This window comes from Polypterus senegalus, chromosome 4, assembly GCF_016835505.1.
Source record: "Polypterus senegalus isolate Bchr_013 chromosome 4, ASM1683550v1, whole genome shotgun sequence".
NCBI classification, from domain to species: Eukaryota; Metazoa; Chordata; class Cladistia; order Polypteriformes; family Polypteridae; genus Polypterus; species Polypterus senegalus.
The window spans coordinates 138,230,519-138,246,654 of record NC_053157.1 but is presented as its reverse complement, the minus strand read 5'-3'; the positions used below and the strand labels follow the sequence as shown (position 1 = coordinate 138,246,654).

At 37.9% G+C, this 16,136-nt stretch overlaps 1 protein-coding gene across 14 annotated transcripts in view; it reads left to right on the top strand.

Moving 5' to 3' along the window:
• apbb2b (amyloid beta (A4) precursor protein-binding, family B, member 2b) overlaps positions 1–13,999 on the top strand; it is a 336,334-nt gene extending 322,335 nt beyond the window's left edge. For all 14 annotated transcript variants that reach the window (XM_039751336.1, XM_039751338.1, XM_039751341.1 and 11 more), the window contains 3 exons: positions 1,427–1,542; positions 4,408–4,596; positions 11,193–13,999. In XM_039751336.1, the coding sequence (XP_039607270.1) occupies positions 1,427–1,542; positions 4,408–4,596; positions 11,193–11,363 (476 nt within the window). In that variant the 3' untranslated portion in view covers positions 11,364–13,999. The remainder of the gene's footprint in view (positions 1–1,426; positions 1,543–4,407; positions 4,597–11,192) is intronic.
• Positions 14,000–16,136: the final 2,137 nt, after the last annotated feature.

Here is a 16,136-nt window from a genome sequence, read left to right as displayed (position 1 = left end):
AAGGTCCTTACAGGAAAGGCTTTGAAACGTTTTGCCGTGGCTGAGACAGCGTGTGCTTGATGCTGTATATCGATAATTCTCTTTCCGATCAGCTGCTGCTGTGATTCACACTCAGATACAGTGATATAAATACTCTGAGTGGTGCAGTGAGAGTAATATGGAAAAAGATGATCCGTTGTGGCAACTCCTAACGGGAGGAGCTGAAAGAAGAAGAAGAAGGTGCAGTGAGAGTAACAACGCTAAAGCAGTTATGGTATTTGAAATACTATGGCTATTCCCTGGACCATTATATTGTTACATTACAAAGTTAATTACAATCAGATGCATTACACTAATAAACAATATGCGTTTAGTTTCAGTGTATTTATAAAGCCGCGTCAGGAAAAATAAAGAGTAACCACACAGGAACAGTAGCACTGCTTTGACGCTGGGTGCCGCCAGTCTGCAAAACCGAGCAGAGAACTTGCGTACGACAAGGTATGAGGTACCATGGAAAAGTGCGTGGCTTTACGCCAAGAGTAGGTTTTATTCATCACAATTTGAACGTGGAAAAGTTCTTACGCAACATTTCTGTGAGTACGCACCGTTTATACATGAGGTCCCAGTAGTTTAGAGCTTGAAGGCAGGAATGCTATGCCATCCTTTTGATGTAGGAATAATCAAGCATATAAAATATTGGTAATTTAGTATAGATTTGCTCACTGAAGTATTAAGAATTTTGTTTGAAGTATATCTCTGTTCAACTTTATGTCACTTTCCACAGTTCACCAACATACAATAGGATATAATTATCACCAACCCAGGCAATGAACATTATTTATTATTATTTTTCCTAAAATTGATCCATTTCTTTTTTACTTCATTGTTTTGGGCTCAAAAAGAAAAAAAGAAGGTTTGACATAATTTCCCTTGACTTCTGCTCTAACTTTAACAATAGCTTTAACATGAATGTGACCCTCTACACTTTCTCCTACACTGTATATGTTCCTGCTAGAAACGTATCAGCTGTTCGCACTGCTAACTGTAGTGGCACTTTGCCAGTTTCTTTAAATTTGCCCATCCATCCATTAATCTATTATTTTTTAGCTGCTTAGTACATTGTGTCATTGAATATATGAATGTGTTCTCTGGCATAAATTCAAAAGCACAAATTAAAGAATTAAGTTTCCACAAATATTCATAAACACATTTTTATACAATATAAGAAGAAAATATACTAAGCTCATTGTAAAGCAATTGAGTATAAGGTGACCTCTGACGACCTTGAAGTTTCACCTAAGCATTACTGTATTTTAGAAAATATTTGTTTGAATGAGACAAAGTAACAGTTCTGTATGTTCTTATTCTGTTTCTGTGCTTGGTATGAACTTATCTTTGCCATGTTTGTGTCAGCAAGACTAATGTGATGTTTACTTTCATCACCTAGGTATGGATATATTAAATGGAGCAATAGAAAGCCTCATGTCTTCCTCCAACAAAGACAACTGGACACCAGTTATTATGAATGTGGCTGATGCCACTGTTACTGTTATAAAGGAAAAGGTATGCTAACTAATAGAGAGAATTATTCAATAAGTTGCACCTGTACTTTCTGTAAATGTATTTTAGGTATACAGAAGGAGGATTGTACTTTATATGCAATGGACTGTGTTTGTGTGAGTGTGTATGTATTAGTGTGTGTGCGTGTGTGAGTATGTATATATATATACTCACATATATATTTAGACATGTATGAGGTTCAACATTGCACAATAAAACTAAAACACTCTATAGAAGTACTCTATTCTTTAAGTTGTAGAAACAACTTTTGTTTTTCAAAAGAAAAGTGAAATTTAATTTCTTCCTTCAGTTAAAAGAATTCAAAGGCATTCTGTTGAGAACTGTCACCCTGCAGAGGTATGGGATTGTACAGTGCAATCCACAGCAAGAGACAAGTATTTCAGTCTCAGATGGGTAAAAGCCAATTGCATCATGTAATCTATAGACCTTAATAAAAGAACAAGTGTCTGTGTGACTGTCTGGTTGCTGTGCCTCTGTCATACCAACAGATGGCACATCATAAACATTTTTAGTAATAAAATGCATTGCATTTGTCATTCCAACAGATGGCACATTACAAATAGGAACATTCCTTAATAAATCCCACAAGAAATAGCCTAAATCAGTCGTTAAGGATGAGATCAATGTTGATTTCTTAGATTTCAACCCATCTTAGACAGGTAGAATAGCCAATCACTTCCTACTGTGAGCTATGAGACTTCTGCAATGTCATAGTTGATCCTTGTTAAACTGCTATCTATGTGAGAGTGTTTTCTCTGTATCTGGAGTAGAGAGTTCAAAAGGAAGAAACATTACAACAGAAAAGGGGTTTGGAGTTGGGGGTGGAACTCAAAAAGAGCAACCACACGAGAACCAAAACAAATCAAATTGTACTTCAGGTCGTCAGGAGTGCTTTGACTCCCTTTAAGGCTGGTTTCAGTCTGAATAATAATTCCAGCAAAGTTGCTACTTATTTTCTGCAAGCCCAGATGAAGCTGAGCTACTGAGAGGACACTGGTCCACCCAGGAACTGTGTATAAAAAGGGACAGGAAGGCAGTGACAGCACCCCTTCTCTGTTCAGGATGGTACCATCGAAATTTGAGGAGTCTTGATGTTCCCTATGCATATGTGTGTAACTATATATTTATATAAATATACACACACACACACATACATGAACTGAATTTATAAACACTCATAATGAAACATAGAACAATTAAAAACTGTTTAATTTGAAACATTTAATTTTTATCTACAGTATAGCTAGGGAAGGAGAATATACATTTTTTGAAGAAGATATAATTCTTCACTTTTATTTCATATAAGGGCATTTTCTCCTTCAATGTGTTAACGTTATGTAGAAGAACTTCCTACTTAATACCAGTAACACTGTGTGACATAAAGAAATGTATTCACACCAAAGTATATTAGAAGAGCTACTTATTTGTGCCTGAAAACAACCTCCTGTGACTTGGAATACTGTATCCCCTACAGTTAAGAGCCCCACTGTTGGTTTTGTTCTTGATATAAGCTACAAGAGTACTCCTTAGACCGAGAGGCTCACTTAGATTCATGAGTGGTAATTATAAATATCTGAAAGGAAACAATGTATAGTGTTATTAAGGTTTCACAGTGTGCCTTTGATGCTTAGGGACTGTAAAGCACAAGCCAGCATGATCAGTACATGACAGTGACTTACCTCTGTAACTTTGTGCAAGTCACTCATCCTGCCAGTGCTCCTGCTCTAAAATTGTGTGGAAAACTGCAGTCCAGGTTAAGGTCTTAAGAATAATGTTCACTACACAAGGTTTTTTTTAGTTGCAGTTACTTGATCAGTTAATTGAGTGTTTGTACTGTGAGGCTAATGGCTGCTAGCATCAGATCAAATGCTAAAATGCCTCCTAGGTTTGTGTTCACCCATCAAATCTGTGGTTTTAGGAGTGCTCACTAATAAATCTTTTAACACAGTCAGTTATTGACACAGTTCAGAAAAAAAATGGTTAAACCTTTGATTCGGATAAATTCTATGGAGCATTTTCACATCATTCTGCTGTATTAAACCTGGCACATACTGTTTTATACTTTTATCTCTGCAGTACTTTGAATTAAAATTTTAGTGGTGCAGAGCCAAGGTCAAAATATAGCAAACTAAACAGCTGATCATGAATAATGAAACAAAATGATCTCAGTGAGGCTCTCTTAAGCAACGTGAAGCTTTTGCTTTGAATGGAGTTTTGTGCAGCATTCTGTATACAGTATTTGCCTAAGATATAACTGATTGTATCATGCAGGAATGGGTAGAGTGTCCTATTTTGTACTCTTTAGAATTATTTTTAGATAAATAAACAGAATGTTGCCTGCATTTATTGTACTGCTAACTTTAGTTTTGTTTATAACGTATAAAGTAATTGCCTTGGCTCATTAGAAAACATCAAGAAATGTTTAAAAAAAAAAAAAACTTATACATAATGAAGCCACTGTTATTTTTTTATAAACCTATAGCAGCATATTTAATATTACCAGATGAGGTAATATTTGGTAATGAAAAACACTAAGGTGATATCTTACACTGCATTTCTTCTTTATTTATAGTTATCCTCATCCATTTACTGTAAAAAATAAAATGACAAAAAAAAAATTATACCTAAGTAACTGTTCAAACCATTTTTTTGAGTTTGTCAAGAGTCTCATCTTGTTTTTAAGTAAGCATTCTTTGACCTCTAGTCTAAAGACAGATTGGGGTTGCTTTGGAAGATGATTTGATATGAAATGTGGTATCATGTATTGTATGTAAAGTAGCTCTGTGTCTTGCATATTGTAAGTGGGGTGAGTATTAAGAAATAACCATACTTGTTTCTTCCTTCTAGACTGAAGAGGAGGAGGAGGAAGTGCTGGTAGAATGCCGAGTCCGTTTTCTTTCTTTCATGGGAGTTGGAAAGGATATCCACACTTTTGCCTTCGTCATGGACTCTGGAAGCCAGCATTTTGAGTGTCATGTATTCTGGTGTGACCCTAATGCTGGAAATGTCTCTGAAGCCGTACAGGCTGCCTGCATGGTAAGTCAGATTGGTCTCACAGGGATTATGGAGTATGCCTATAGTACTCATGGATTATTTGGTTAAATATCATTATACCTAATGGTAGATTCAGGCATTGTTTGAAATGACTAGATTTTCCAGGAAAGTGTGAGGTTTTTTACTCAGATTTTGTTTTCATCCACAAGTATCTTTTATCTTTTGTCCTGTCGCAGCCGATCAAATCTCTGAACAAAGTTTGAATGTATTTCCGTAAAAATAAGATGCAGTTTGGAGCAAATGAGAGCATTAAAACACAAGAGGTTTGGTAAATGTACTAAATCACTTTGATGCATGCTAAATTCAGAACAACAAACTTGCAATCAATTGAAGAGTCTCCACATCCAAGTCAGTTAAGCATAACATTTGCCAAAGCTGCCAGCTCAGCCTTAGGTCGTATGTTATGTATCAGGAGTCACCAAGTGTAACAGCTTATTAGGATTCAAGTCCAGCTCAAGATGAATACACTAAAATAGATTTCTACAAACAAGTTTGTAAATTTGGAAACAACGCGTAACTGTATCTAATCAAAGTTTCAGATATTAGAGCAGAGGAAAGAAGTGCTGTATTTTGTGCTGGTACGACACAGGATTTGACATCATTTAAAAATGTATGTAGTACACCTGTGATTTAAATATCATCAAAACACAGAACAATCATTTTCAATAGCTAAGTTCTTCACTCTTACTTTACCAGCGGACCATCTTTTAACAATAATTTTTCCATGGTACAATCAGTTTCCTGTAATTATTTCACTGATAAAGTTATGTATATTTTATCAGTCTCTCTTAATCTGTTAATTTGAAGTAACTACCACTGAGAAAACAGCTGATCTTCTTATATGTGCAGATTGATCCTTAGTTGACATGGCATGTGCTCTTATGTTTTAAACATTGTTTTATTTTGCTTGCATTATTTTGAACAACTCTCACTTATTATCTTTCAGCATAGCAGTATTAATCAGTTAATGTATGGTGTTTCCTAACAGAGTTGATTGCAGGAAGTGTTTTAGTCATATTGTACTCACACTTATACACACTTTGTACATGAGAGGAAATAATGCAGCCGCTAAGACCGTACTGCGCACTAATGATTCCAGAGCTATACCAGATGAAGAATACTCTATCGAATACTAATAGCATCAAAACACAGTGTTACCCAAAAAATGATGGTAACCACTGTTAACATTTCTAGGCTTCATACGAGGTGTGGCAGAAAAGTAATGAGACTGATTTTTTATTTACCAAAGTTTTTATTTTTTTCAAACATCAATGTTATCCCCTTCAAAGTAGTTCCCTTGGGCAGCTACACACCGATGGAGACGTTGTTCCCACTGTTGGTAGCAGCGCTGGAAGTCTTCAACCGGTATGGTCTTCAGCATGTCCATTACACTGTTTTGGATGTTTTCTAAAGTCCCGAAATGACGTCCTTTGAGGACATTTTTCAGTTTAGGAAAAAGCAAAAAGTCACACGGACTGAGGTCAGGTGAATAAGGGGGCTGGGGAACCACAGGAATGCCTTTTGAGGTCAAAAATTCTGTTATGGAGAGGGCAGTGTGACATGGGGCGTTGTCATGATGGAGTATCCATTTGTCTGCAATGTCTGGTCTCACGCAAATGACCCTTTTTCTGAGCCTTTCAAGGATGTCTTTATAAAAAACTTGGTGGACAGTTTGTCCTGAAGGAACAAATTCTTTGTGGACGATTCCCCTTTTGTCAAAAAAACAAATCAGCATTGATTTGATCTTCGATTTGCTCATTCAAGCTTTCTTTGGTCGAGGAGAGTTTGCAGTGTGCCACTCCTGACTTTGCCTCTTTGTCTCAGGATCGTATTCAAAAATCCATGATTCATCACCTGTGATCACACGACTAAAGAAATCTTGCTCATTAGCGATTCTGTCAAGAAGATCAAGACACTTGTTTTTTCAATTGTCCTTCTGCTCAATTGTGAGGTTTTTCGGCACCATTTTGGCACAGACCTTTCGCATGTGCAAATGTTCAGTCAAAATTTGATGAACGGTAAATCTGTTCAAATTTAATTGTTCACTCAACATTCTTAATGTTAAACTACGGTCTGATCTCATAAGAGTGTTCACACGTTCGATGATTTCATTGGTTTTCGAAGTTGAAGGCCTCCCTGAGCGGTGTTTATCTTCAATGTGTTTTCTGACTTCCAAAAATGATTTGTGCCAGCGAAAAACTTGAGCTCGGGATAAAGAATGTTCCCCATAGGCCTGTTTTAACTTTTCAAACGTCACACTTGCCGATTCTCCAAGCTTAACACAAAATTTAATGGCACAATGTTGCTCCAAATTCTGCTGTTCCATTTTGCGTGACGCACAACCAAAACACAACTTCGCTAATAGCAGTCACAAAAAATCACGTAGTTAACGGAAGGAGTTGAAACTCGCACTGAGCTATGGGAGGGTACTGATACGCGTGCTCTATCAAGGACAACAGCGCAGCGTTGCCAGATCGCTTGCAGTGTTGCCAGTCTCATTACTTTTCTGCCACAGCTCGTACTGTATGTGAAAGGTACTAATAAAACAAAGTCTTTTCATTTAGGAATCAAGAGCTCAGTTAGAATGAAAGACAGCAGACACTGCAGCTGTTGATGACCGGGCTACGAAGCTGTCTGCCGCTTAATGATGGTACAGTTTAAACAGTGCACAGATACTCCCGAGAGAAACGCGTTTAAACGATGCCACAGAATCCAATAAAGTGTAATTGTTCAATAGCAAGTGTAGCTTTTCTGTCAGCCATTTTTTAAATAATTAAATGAAATGAAGTCAGCTGTATAAGAATTTTCCCGAAGGGATTTCTTTCAATTTAGTAAAGGTTATTGTAAGTGAATTGGTGCGGGACAAAATTGCACAGTTATGGAGTACTATTTAAAAAAAAGAAGGAAGAAATTACAGTTTTATGAGTTTAATCTATCTAATTGATTCAGTACTTGCACCATTGTGTCTGTAGTATTGTTCCCACATATTGATTAGTTGCTGTAGATGTAGTTTGCAGTATTGATCCACCTAAAATCTATTTCTACATCTAAATATTATATCAAAACTGAGAATAAAGTGGGAATTATACCAGACAGCATGAGCTGTGGCCCCTGGAGGTCTTTGTCCTATTTTGCTGTAATAAAAAATATTTATATATTATACCTGCAGTATCTTTTTGCAATTACAGTTCATTAATTTTGTGAGTACTATTGTTTGAAATGGAGTGCAGCATAACTGTTATGCTCAGAGAAGTTGTAAAGTTTGAAGACTTTGTCAGGAGTATTAAGATGTGGCAAGAGTTAGATTTCTGGTTTAAAATGGTGTTGTTCTTCAAGAGTTCTTCAAGAGTTAACACTAAGACATGTTTATATTCTACTACAGCAGTCTACAAGAACTACAGATAGATTTAAAAATATATACCTATATTTTACTTTTATCAGTGTTATTTTATTCATATAGAACTCAGCAGTTCCAGATTTAGACAGGCAGTCAGATAGATAGATAGATAGATAGATAGATAGATACCCTTGAATACACACAAAAAAGTATTTTATTGAAATGGATTTTAACAACAGAAATAAAATGGAGGTAATAGATGCTTGTGCATATCTGCTTTATTAAATAATTAGCAATGCAATGACTTCCTTTTAGTTCATAAACAATCGTTACAAAACTGATATGAGTATAAGATCATAGCTTTAATCCAGCAGTGGAAGGATACAAGGATGTTGTAGTAATGTTGGGGCATTTCTCTATTATTGCTCTATCCACCACCCCTGGATGTGTATAAACAATATATTAATGTTTAGTTGATTTGAAGCCAAACTAAGATTATAATCAAGTAGAGAGCAAACAAAGTAGACAGAAAGTCTGATGAGTGATTCAGGACATAAGAAGTTGAGTACAGTATGCCATGTCTATCATATAAGTCAATCGTTGACGTCAGTGAGCACTTGCTGCTTTAGCCATTTTAAACATTAATGTTGTTACTTGCAGTCAGGCTGTTTTTCCTTTATACCGGTGTGCAAGCTGCTGATGAGAGGAGTGTTTTTTTGTTCATTCTTTTAGTCTTTGCAAATGGAAATCGTTTTTGTGTCTAAAATCAAAGCAGTGTTCTTTTACAGTTCTTTTTACTCCTATCTGAGCAGCGACAGTGTTGCACGTCTGTACCAGTAAGCATCCAAGAACCCATTAGTACTTTTCATGTTGTTTTGGTACTTTTAGTTTTCTTTTATACATTAATTTGAATCTACGCGTTCATGTACTGTACTAGTGAATTAATGTGACCACAGTCAAAATGTCTGCATTATTATTTTTATGTTTCATACTCTTTGATGCTGCATCTAACATCCAGATTTTCTGGCATTTTTGTTAGCTAACTATAAACTTTGATGTTTCCAAGTCATGTTGACCACTGTGTGTGATCTTCCTTTACGGAAATGCACTTTCTACAAGTCATCCCCAATCTGAGCAACTATAGTAAGTGTTTAAAAAATATGAGCCCAAAGAAACAATGTGCCAGTTAAGATATTGTGTACGAGAGCAAAAGTTGTAGCCTCATGGTTGACCACTGAGTAACCATGGCCTTGTCAAAGGTGTTCTCAGCTTGACAAACACAAAACCAAACAATCCACTTAAGCCAATTTCACATCGCAAGACTAGTCATTAGTTAGACTTGCCACCCGCTGATCTTGTCACCAGACCATGCCGGTTTACACAACTGAAAATCACTGAGCATGTCACATTTACTGACTGTGTGATGACTTTCCAGCGCATTTGTGCTTTTGCCTTCTTGTGACAGCTTAACATGCCGCCTGATGGAGCCAGCACTGTATGAAGGGTTACCAGGTATGCAAGTTCAACCGTAATTAACCTTTTTTCTCTTTTTTTACATTCTGTCACTGTGCATAAAACACAAGATATTTTTCTGTATGTGAGATCCAAAATACCCGTGTTCCTTATTCCTCATCGGTGCATTATATGCATTGGACTTCTGGATGATCATCCAGTGGTTGCCAGCTCTCATGCACACATAGCCCACCCCCTACAACTAAAGACAGAATCAAACCTGTTTAATTTTGCTAGGGTGAGTCATGTACTAGTTGGACTGAGTCTCTTTGTATGTCAGACTACATGACTGTAAAGTGAAATGAAAGCTGCAACTGAAAATTGTTGGAAAATACGAGGAGGGACCCAAAAATAATGGGAATTTTGTTGTTGTTAGGTTGGTACTTGTAGTACGTGGTTGGGCCGCTAGGGCGATCTAGTTACACTCCTCACAAGTCAGTCTGCCAAGTGCCATCAGTCTGGAAGGTTGTGCTTGTGTTCAGTGAATTTTGTAAAAGTAGTTTTGTGTAAGCGTCGTTTTTTTTACGATGGCCGATTATCGTGAGCAACGCGTGGCAGTGAAATTTTGTTTTCTTCTTGAAAAAAGTGTTGCAGAAACTATTGTTATTGAAACGGTATGAAAACCCTGAACCACCCACCCTACTCACCGGATTTAGCTCCATGTGATTTCTTTTTGTTCCCTCGGATGAAAAAAGACTTGAAAGGAAGGCGTTTTGCTGACGTCAAAGAGGTAAAACAAGAAACGATCGGAGCATTAATTGGCATTACTTCAGACGAATTTAAAAAATGTTTCGAACAATGGAACAAACAGTTAGATAAGTGTATTTCCGCCAATGGAGAGTACTTTGAAGGAGACTAATTGTAGTTTATACAGAAAATTAAATTAAACACGTTTTAAAAATATTTCCGGTTATTTTTGGGTCCCCCCTCGTATGTGTAATGTGATATGCCCTTAAGTTTCACCAGTGGCCTCCAGGAGCTTTAAGGGGGAAAAAAAGGTAGTGAAAGTAAAGTAGGAATGAGGCTTAGCTCAGATGTAACCAGGCCTGGGACATCATGCAAAAGCAGTCATATGCTAGAAAGGCTTCTAAAGGCGAAAGGCCTTTCTTTAAATAAGTTTGTTTTTTAAACCTTCGCTTGATTTTTTACATTTCTGGAGTCTTTCTTTTTAGTCAGTAACAGCACAACTTTTTATGGTTTTCTTACAGTACACAAAGGTCCATTTCAGCCACACTGGCTAGCACTAATCAACTGCTCACTCTCCTACATTTCATTTGCATATATTAATTTAGCTGATATTTATGGCAAAGCGATTTGTGAATGACAGAAATTATAATTGCTTTCATGTCTGTATATTTGTAGCACTGACAGTTTAAGTGACATTCCCGAGGGCTTAGTGAGTCAGAAATGGGATTGGACTAACAACCTTGAAATGTATTGACCACTAGACTCTCTGTTCTTGGTAAATATTTATAAAATTTAATGATAATTTTTAGAAAGCAAGATAAACCCTGGGAAGTATTTCCACTTCATCTGCAGGCAGATTTGCATCTTTTATTTTGAAGCAATCTAATACAGTCTACTACACCAACTCATACAAGGAGGACAGACATCCTGCAGGTGGAAACGCTTGCTTACCTTACTTAAATGTAATTACATTTGAACTGTACCTTACACAAATACAAAGATATATGAATATTAACCTAACTTTTCTTTTCTTCTTTTGCAGTTGCGGTACCAGAAGTGCTTAGTCGCCAGACCTCCTTCACAGAAAGCTCGATCTGCCGCTCCTCCTACGGACTCTGTGACAAGACGTGTCACAACTAGCGTTAAACGGGGAGTGTTGTCCCTCATTGACACTTTGAAACAAAAGAGGCCTGTAGCGGAACTTCCTCAGTAATCCACTGTTGCCTGGCTAAGAGAAGGAACCATTGAACTCCCATGTACAGTAGAAGTTTGTGAGGAATTCACGACTCAACGGTCACACAACAGTACTCGGCTTTCCTCTCACTCGTCGCCAGCTCTCTGTCTCCAGTGCTTTCTCTTGCTTAATGTACAACACGCATGTTCTAACATTCTAATCATCAAATGTGACGCATGAATTCTTTTATTTCTTTTTTTTTTTTTTTTTGTTTGAGTGTTGAAGAACACTGAAGATTAAGGCCCTCTTACTGTCCATTTTTTAGCTGAGTGTGGTCTGTGTGTTGATACGCCTTCCAGACCACTGCAGTTTCAGAAAGATCAGACTGGTGCCTGCCTCACACAGTACTGTCCCAGGAGCTCTTTGCATATCAGTAAAAGTGTATTAATGCTTATAACTTTGTACATCTTCAGAAATGTTGCACTTTTACATTAGATTGCTGAAGCAATGAAACTGCATTTTATTTGTGCTGTCAGTACACTTTGTTATGTATTCCTCCGGTATAAAGTGCTAAGTTAACTTCATGCACTGGGGTGGAAATCGTTTACTTGGTAGGCTGTCAACCATAAAAGCATTTCAGAGGAGAGATTAGTCAAGTAACAGCTTGACTGAAATTTGAAATAATACAACAGCCTTATGCGTAATCCTTCTTGAAGTGCTTTGGGAAGGTGACCACAAATTCAGAGAGTCCTTAGAAGAAGGTTGAGGAAGAGCTGCGCAAACTTTTCATCGCTCCAAAAGTGGGAGTCTGTAATGTAGCTAAAGGCAGATTAAGCATCCTCTAGGTGAAAGATGGAGTAATGTGATGAAGTGGTCTTTTAAAAGTCGTTTATAGAAGAGTAGTCTTTATTTTTATTTTATTATTTTTTTTTTTTTGTAAAATGCCTCTAATATACAACACACAAGTAATTGTACTGTCCATTACTACTCTGTCCACTGTCATTGTATAGACAATGCAATCTTTAAACTGGCTAACATGCTACCATTGTGACACACACACCACTTCCAGTCAGATCCACGCCTCCAGTTTGTGAAGTGGGCTCCAGTCCTCCAAAGCAGTGGCCCACTTGGAAACAGCCGCAAGAGCGTTACTGCCCTCAAGGACACAAATTGGCTGGCATGTCAGCCAAGTGCTGAGCAAACCTAATTGTAAATAATTTATATTAATAACGACAACAATTTGGAGTATAATCCATGCCAAACGTTACTGTATGTACATTTGATCACTTTCAGAAGCTGCTGTTTATTTTTTTTTTATTTTTCTTTTTTGAAGTGGGGAGCTCCATATGTTCTTGTTAAACATTTTACTCTTGTCATGGCCAAAGCATAACATTTTGATGTCTCTGTGATGGACTGAACAAAAAACGCAAATGAAGAATTCTTATTTTCTGTGCTTAGGCCAATTAGTTGTAGCGAGACTACAGTTACCCAAGCATTATCTATGCATTCTTTATATCTAGCAGCTCTCAAAGCAGACAGCCATGTCACTTTGCATTGCATGTCCCGTGAAAATTTTAAATTCGTAAGAGAAATATTTTTTATTTTATTTATTCTATTTTATATTGAAGTATAACAGGTTATTATTATTATTATTATTATTATTATGTTGACTCGTTATAATTACTGTGTGCTCTTTTCTCTATCTCAAAATGTATCTAGCACTATTTGCTCTGTATACTAATTGTATTAGTCAGGCTAAAATGCAGACTTAACACAGGAAACGACAAACTGTACATATCTGTCAAAGTGAGCCAAAGTGTTGCTGCAGAGAGCGCCTGCAGTGAACTGACTAGTATCCGTGACAAGCAGAGAGTAAATTCACTCTTTTTCGATTACAATAAAACACCTGCCGAATATCCCGGTGTACTTGACGCTCCGTGTCAAAGCAGCTGAGTATTGCATTTGATCAACTACCAATTACAGCTTACCTTGTTCTGGGGAATGATAACGTTGTCCTTAAATTACTGTTGATGATCTTGTTAGTTATAAAAAATAAATAAACACATAAATAAATGCATGAAGGGATTGTAGTCCTAGGAATGTATGTGTGTATGCTTGTGTGAGTGAGTGTGTGTTTGAAAGAGAGATAGCAGAATTCGTATGACTGTGTTCAAGGCTTTTTAATGGTCATTTTGGTTCTCATTTATTGGGAATGGGAGTGGGAGTGGGGCGGGGGTGGGGACGTTAAAGAAAATATAAAAGTAAGCTCTTGGAATAATATATTTGAATTGGGAATTTATTGAGAATTTATTTATGCTTTTAACATCACAGCATTCTTCTGTTTCCAAATGGATATAACTATCCCGAAATCGATTTGAAAGCAAACTGAGCTTCTATGAAAATTCAAACATTCCTATATTCACACTTCTTTTTCTAACAGCACATCCACAAGCTCTAGTACCAATACTTGACTAAAATACCTTGCAGTCTTTAAACCTGTGGTGACTCTCCATCTTACTTCTGCTGTGTTCTTGATTTAGTCCAATTCCTGCTCTCTTGAGTAGTATTGAAGTGCACCTGCTATACAGTAAACAAGTTGGTTTCTTCTGCTGTTCACTAATTTTACACCATATTAATGTAAGCTGTTGTGAGAATAAAATGCATATAAAAATAATTCTATAGCACAAGCAGTATTTTATTTATTCTGGTATGTTGTTTTCTCTCTATTCTCAGAGTATGGAACCTCCAGTTCCATTGGTAACTCTAATTTGTCTTTGGATGTATGCACATGTGTGTGAATGTCCCCTGGTCCATGGTTGATGACTGGCTCAGTGCTACCGTGACACGCCACTTATAACCTTTGACTCGATTGAAAGATGAGTTTGGTGTTACTAAGGTTAGTTATGTTTTCACAGTCATGGCTTGTTGTAATTAGTTATTTTAAATGAAATGTGTCTTTCCAAACAAAGATTACAAAAGTCCATTCATGGAGCAAAATCTTTAAAGCCAGCCAAATATGTCCACTTTGAAGAGCTCAGTATTTCTAGTTTGTAAATGTTTCCCTCATCTTGAAATTGTGCCGATATTAAACACCTGCTTACCCAAAGAGTTTTAATAATATGTTAAATTGTTAAGAATCTGTACCGTTATTGAAAAAAGTTGGAGCGTACTTGTAGAATTCCCTTTTATTTTCTGTGAAGTTAAAGTTGCAAAATTATGTTTCAAGTATTTATTCCTGCTAGCTATAGTTTTTTGGTTTGTTTTAAGCATTTAAATACATTTTCACATATCCCAACAATATGTCCAACTACAAAAGTGAAGGTCAGTCAGAGTACAGCTCAGGTCAGGTCAGGTTGGAGAGCATGCACTGGTACAGCGTGGTGCCGCTCAACGAAATAGCTCAGTATTCTGGTTGGCAGCCCCCCAGGCAGACAGGCAGTCCAGTCCCACCCTCTTGAATTGACCCTCTTATCTGCTGCAGCCAGGTGTTACATAGGCTTACCCTTGGCCTGGTCCAGGCACTTGGGTCCTCAACAATGAGGATCCTGCAAGCTGGATCACCCTCAGGGAAATCGCACCCCATAGCCATAGTGCTGTAACTAACGTTCCATCACAATGCAGGTAATGTGCCTTATTCAGGACTCCATGAGCAACCGCTCATTCAACACAAAGTCAAACCAATGGTACCCAAGGATTCCACAAAGAAACACAGAGTCCAGTATTCGTCTCAGGTCACTGGATAGCGTCCATGTCTCACAACCACGTAGCAGAACAGGAAGCACCAGGACTCTAAACACTTGGACCTTCATCATTTTGCTTAGATATCGGGAGCGCCACACACCCCTTTCCAGCAATCTCGTGACCCCCCATGCTCTCCCAATCCGTCTACTAACTCCATAGGAAGAGTCACCAGAGACATGAATGTCACTGCCAAGGTAAGTAAACCTCTTCACAAGGTCGACACTCTCTCCACAGACAGACACACTGCTGATGGTTGTGCCCAAGAGGTCATTAAAGGCCTGGATCTTGGTTTTTATCCAGGACACTCGTAAGCCAAGACACTCCTCGCTCAGTCTCTCGAGTGCCCCTATCAGAGCCTCCATTGACTTTGTGAAGATCACAGCATCATCAGCAAAGTCAAGATCAGTGAATCTTTCTTCACCAACAGATGCCCCACAGCCGCTGGACCCCATGACCTTGCCCAACACCCAGTCCATACAAGCATTGAACAGAGTAGGGGCAAGAACACACCCCTGACGAACCCCAGAATCAACTGGGGAAAAACCATAGAGGTCCTGTCTCCACTCTGCACAGCACTCACAGTACCAGTGTACAGGCCGGCTGTGATATCACGCAACCTTGAAGGGATCCCGCAAAGTCTCAGGATGTCCCACAAGGCAAATCGATCAACTGAGTTAAAAGTTTTATGAAAATTTACAAAGACTGTAAAGAAACTGCCAATATTCACGTTTGCTCTCCATGAGAACCCTCAGTGCCAAGATGCTGTTGATGGTAAACTTCTTAGGCGTAAAACTAGACTGTTCCGGTCGCTGGTAAGTGAGCAAGTGATCACAGATCCTATTAAGAACGATCCTAGCAAGGACCTTACCTGGCACCGAGAGCAGTGTTATCCCCCTGTAGTTGCTGCAATCCAGGTGATCACCCTTCCCTTTTCAGATAGGGACAACAAATCTCATTTTCCAGTCAGTTGGGATGGCACCAATCTCCTAAATGGAAGCAAAGATTGCTTGCAATGCCAAGAGGACAGCCTTACAACCAGCCTGGAGAAGTTCATCCTGGATACCATCGATC